Genomic DNA, 5,073 nt, shown 5'->3' with positions numbered 1-5,073 from the left:
GAAAAAAAAAAAAAAAAAAAAAAAAAAAAAAAAAAACGATATTACGACATTGTATAGTCGATAACTGGCTAACTAGCTAGCGTACTAGTATTCGCTACCACTATTGTTCTCTAACATCTTTTACTATGGTCTCTAGCACATCTAACACAAACATAAATATTGTGCGCGTATTACGAACTGTCGTCTCTTACCGAGAGAGAACTCGAAACGTATATGTAAATCACAAAGAAATAATTGTCATCGAACGCTTAAGTCTAAAGATATAATGTGTCGATAACGCTATCAGTCTATTCTCACAAAAATATCACCGTGACTGAAAGTATTTTTCGTCTATTAGACCGTCAGAGTTGAATATCATCGGCGCCGAACCAGCGAAACAGAATTATATTTTACGCAACGAATCGAACTGATCGTCGACGGTAAGAATTCGATTCTGACGATCTTGGAAGATCTCTCGACGATTTCTCCACGCGAATCAATATCATTTTTCTACGAAACTCAGAAGAAAACGTTCTAGTAGTAGCTTTCTAATATTATGAACGTCTATATAGCATATGATGCTATTATCAACTAAACGATTCTATACTACCGTGCTAGATTATTATCTTTGGTATACTAACGGGAAATGTTTGTTCCGACCGACCGACGGAATCGACGACAACTTTGCTCCTAGTCCGTTGTGACTTTGACAGTTTATCTTCGGAAGTAGCAAGTATGAAGTAGAAATAGGAACATTACGAGTTTAATATATGTATACGTACGAGAAAATTGGGATACCGGCGCATGCTGTCGACGCGAGAATTAATCTACGAATAGGCCCGTGAAAGTACGCGAATCGTTTGCGATCGTTAAGTTAAAAGACAAATTGAAAAAAAAAAAAAAGAAAAAAATAAAAGACAAAGAAAACGAATCGCGATAAGAGCAAATCGATCGTAAGAACAGCAAATTGAAAAAGATGTTTCTCGGTTTTGTCCCACTGGATGCGATTCTTCCTGAAACGACTCGAAGGGATTACGTACAGTCGCGGCGGCGTAATCATTTTTAACGCGTCGAGCAAAAAACGCGAGAACAATAGCCCAGAAAATATTTCATATTCTTAATTTTGACTCCCTTACCGTGTATAAACAGGCAGAAAAATAGATCGATTCCCTTCTAAACGAATAGATAGATAGAAATTCGGCTAGTTCGCGTCGATCATCGTCGTTTCACGGTGACTCGACGCGTTTCGTGGGCATCACATGTTATAATTCGGCAGAACGTTACACGAAGAAGAGCGTAACCGTGCGCCGCGCCTAAGTTGTTGGTCGCGGATCGTCGCTCGATGATCTTCGATGCGCGAATCGTCGTCGCCGTCGTCGTTGTCGTCGTCGTGATTGTTCCACAGCGACACGACCGGCCGGATTCGCCGATCGCGAGCCAATTTTACGAGAAGATGTCGATTCTTTTCGATTTCGCGATCGGTTCAGGGCAATCGATCATTACCGGTCATTACCGGTTCCAAACACGTCTGCTTCAAAGTCGCGGACTGATCCTCGAGACTTCGCTTCAGGCCCTCGATCGTTTGCATCAGCATTTGCCTTCGCAGTCGGGACAATCGATGCTGGAAGATCTGCGAATCCTGAGCGTTTACGGACGCGTTTGCGGCCAATCGTTCTTGCCGAAGCCTAGCCACTTTCTCTTTCAGAGATCTCCTCGAATCATCTGTGAACGACAAGGATGGCGTAGTAGATAGTTGTCTATACTTGTCACGACTTATCGTATGGACTGCTTACCGGTATCGTCGGTGGCGGTATCCCCGTCCGAATTTCTCAACGTGACGTGCTCCCCTAAAGTTTTTTGTATCCTGCCATAGGTAGCACTGCCTGCGTACACTTTCCTTTTGACCGGCTCGCTTTGCGGACAATAGGAGGATCCTTCTTTTATGGGACCCATATCGACTGACCTGCAAGGATAAAAAAGAGCGTTCTTTGAAACTGGTGCCTCTGACAAAATCGGCGGATACGGGGGAACGTGGGTGTCAAGGATGTGGCGTGTTCGACACGCTAACCTGAAAGTCATCAGAGGTGCTCGCCTCCTGACGTCGCATCTGTCCTCCGAGTCCGAGGAACTCGACGTTACTCCCTCCTCCTTGGTCACGGCGTCGAGCGACGATCTCGAGGTGCGAAGTTCTCTTCGACTTATTCCGGGGAAAGAATCTGTGTGCGATAAAAAGGTGCAGCGAGGCCTGTCGACGAGGTAAGGGCAAGTTCGAGAGCGCGTGGCGCACTGATCCGAACCGACGATACCGTTGCAATCGAACATTGTCACCGTGGATGGTGAATCGGTCGTGGACGCCATCATCGCGTTCACTCGCCGTCCATCGTAGTCGTCGGGATCCTGATTCTCGTAAACTCTCGGCCGAGAGCAACGAAGCATACTTTTATCGGGTGACTGCCGTTGGCTCATCGTCGCCGTCGCCTTTCTTCTCGAAACGAGAGGGGAGTCGATGGTGCATTTGATCGAGGTCGATTGGTACGTGGCTGCCGTGGCACCGGGCACCGGTGGGGAAACGTTTCGCTCGACGAATCGTCGCATCGGGGAACATGGTTGAACGAACTGCTGCCTCTTGGGACTGGTATGCTCGAGATCCTTGATGCTGCCACTCTGCAATTCCGGCTGCGAGTTTCTACTCTTGGAGAGGGCAAGTTCGATATTCAGTTCTGTATTTTTGATGAGTTCGACCCGTTTGTTCGTCAGTCCGTTGTGAAACTTTCGGGAGGGCGATGGTACGATGGGTAGGCTGGTCTGATTCTTTTGCATGTTCACCAGAATGTTCTCTGCCTCGAGGATCAATTCTCGATACTTTTTGTCCGCTTCCTTATCGGCCTCGATCAGAGCGATCTCGGAGGCGAACGTTGCCATATAGGTGTTGTTGTCGGTGGTAGTTAGCCGCCGCCTGACGAGGTTTCCGTTCACGTAGCTCACCTGTAGATCGAAAGAAAAAAAAAGAGGACCGATATATCGGTATAATCGGTATACGTAGCATAGGCCGATATACGTAGATAGGTAGAAATTAGAGCGCGCGCGCGTACCGAATTGGAACGTCTCTTGACGACATCGAGATCACCGGTGACGAGCCGGCCGCCGGCAGACGATCGTTCGTCGGTCGATCGGAGCGGTGACAAATTTTTGTTCACGTCGCAATTTTGTTTCTTGCGACGCAAACAAATCGGTGTACCACCGACGCTTCTGCTACCCTGATTGAAGCCCGAGTTTTTAAGCAGCATTCTCTCGACCAGCACGCGGTTCAAGTTTGCCGCCGTTTCTTCGTCATCGTCGTTGTTGTCGTCGTCGTCGCCGTCGCCGTCGCCGTCGCCGTCGCCGTTACGGTCGTTATTGCGACCAACGACTCCTCCTATTACGCTGGTATTCGGATCGCGTTTGTCGAAATTCGGTTTCCTGCGCTGCGAGCATCTCTTTTTCCGTTTTTCGCTCGACTGCTGCTGCTTCTCGTCCGTTGGTTGCTTCTTGTGTCGCGCTGTTTGCTTCTTCGCGGTATTCTTCGCGCTGATCGTTCTGCGAACAGAGGCGCGACGCGTTTCATCGCCGACAGGAAATAGAATTTGCGTATGCACATACCTCTGAAGCATCGCGGCCGCGGCCGCCGTCGCCGCGTCGTCCCTGTTCCTTCGCTTCATCAACGATTCTCGCAGTCTGCTGCTCCGTCGAGCGAGTTCGCCGGCGAACGCGAAATAGGTACAGTGTCCGGTGTTGGTGAAACGTCCGGTGCAATCGAGATTGTCGAGATCGAGGAACGAACCGTTGTCGATATAGTCGAAGTCATCGTTGCCGAGAGGATCGTTTTCATCGGCACCGTCTCTAACGGCGTCCAGATCGGACAGAGATTCGATGTAGTCCTCGCAATCGGTCGGATCGCTGTCCGACAAAATGTCCGTCTCCTTCTCGTAAACGTAACTTTCGTCGAATTTGCCCATCATCTCGTTCAAGGTGATATCGTCTTCGGATGATCTGGCGCTTCGCGTGATCGACGACGCGGACGAACCTTTTCTATTACCGTTTCCGTTTTCATTTTCCTTCTCATTCCCGTTCCTATTTCCGTCCTCGTTGTCGTTGCTGCTACTACCGCCGGTGCCGTTGCTACCGGCAACGCTGCTTACGTTGCTACCGCCGTCACTGCTGCTGCTGCTGCTGCTGCTGCTGCCGTTAGTGCTACTGCCGCTACTGCTGCTGCTACTGCTGCTGTTGCGTCTTTGCACGGATAAAGCTATCTTTGGCCGAATCTCCATGCCAGATGCTATTCTCCAATTTTGATTTATCCTACGAAAAAGATTTCGATTGGAAGAAAGATCGGCGATCGTGCCGTTTCGGCGGCGGAATTCCGCCGAGGCAAAGAAAACTCTGCTATATACTAACGGACTCCTTCCGGCGCTGAGACTCTCCTGTTTCGATTCTCTTCTGGCTCGTGCTACTCGCGCGCTGCTCGCGTTTACGTCGCTCGCGNNNGCGCTTCCAGACGACTCCGTGAGCTTCAGGCCAGAACCGCTGCTGGTATCGTCGATATTCAACCTCGATTTGAAGCCGGTGGTGGTGGTACTGGAGCCGGAAGAGTTGGCCGACAGCCACGGATTCGTCCGGATTCGCGAGCGTTCGCGCGGCGATTGAACGGTCGGTGAGAGCAATGGCGGCGGTATGGAGGAAGGCGGCGGTGGCTCGGTCAAATTGCTCCTCGAAGATTCCGCTGAGAAGGATTCCTCGGTCCGCCTCTCCTTCGGTAGCGCCGATCGTTGTACCGATAGATCCTCTTGCGGAAGACGATCGCCGATCTGTTTGGCAAAGCGTACCGCGTTACTTTGCAACGTCCGTCGAGTCGATATCTAAAAAGGACGAAGACGCGAGTCCGTTCCTCTCCGTTGAATCTGCCCTGCGTGACCAACGACAACGGATCCCGATCCGGATACCTACCTTACTCGTCCTCCCGTACTCGTTGCATCGAACCGCGTCTTTCCCCAACTTGTCCATCGTCGTGGTTGCCGCGGAGAACATCGCGACACAGCCAGAAACGGAAGGTTCGAC

General features: G+C 50.2%; 1 protein-coding gene across 3 annotated transcripts in view; it reads right to left on the bottom strand.

Annotated features, from left to right (window-relative positions):
* Nucleotides 1–5,067, bottom strand: part of LOC100742958 — a 13,595-nt gene extending 8,528 nt beyond the window's left edge. For 2 of the 3 annotated variants that reach the window (XM_033323662.1, XM_033323663.1), the window contains exons 1-8: nt 4,963–5,067; nt 4,414–4,874; nt 3,619–4,317; nt 3,072–3,555; nt 2,048–2,964; nt 1,773–1,942; nt 1,493–1,701; nt 621–697 (exon numbers count right to left, since the gene is read on the bottom strand). In XM_033323662.1, the coding sequence (XP_033179553.1) occupies nt 621–697; nt 1,493–1,701; nt 1,773–1,942; nt 2,048–2,964; nt 3,072–3,555; nt 3,619–4,317; nt 4,414–4,874; nt 4,963–5,043 (3,098 nt within the window). In that variant the 5' untranslated portion in view covers nt 5,044–5,067. The remainder of the gene's footprint in view (nt 1–620; nt 698–1,492; nt 1,702–1,772; nt 1,943–2,047; nt 2,965–3,071; nt 3,556–3,618; nt 4,318–4,413; nt 4,875–4,962) is intronic. The other variant, XM_033323664.1, reaches the window with a different exon arrangement.
* Between the last annotated feature and the right edge of the window lie 6 nt (nt 5,068–5,073).

This window comes from Bombus impatiens, unplaced genomic scaffold, assembly GCF_000188095.3.
Source record: "Bombus impatiens unplaced genomic scaffold, BIMP_2.2 scf_1096, whole genome shotgun sequence".
In the NCBI taxonomy this organism is placed as follows: Eukaryota; Metazoa; Arthropoda; class Insecta; order Hymenoptera; family Apidae; genus Bombus; species Bombus impatiens.
Note: the sequence above shows the minus strand (reverse complement) of the source record. Positions and strands in the feature narration are given on the sequence as shown.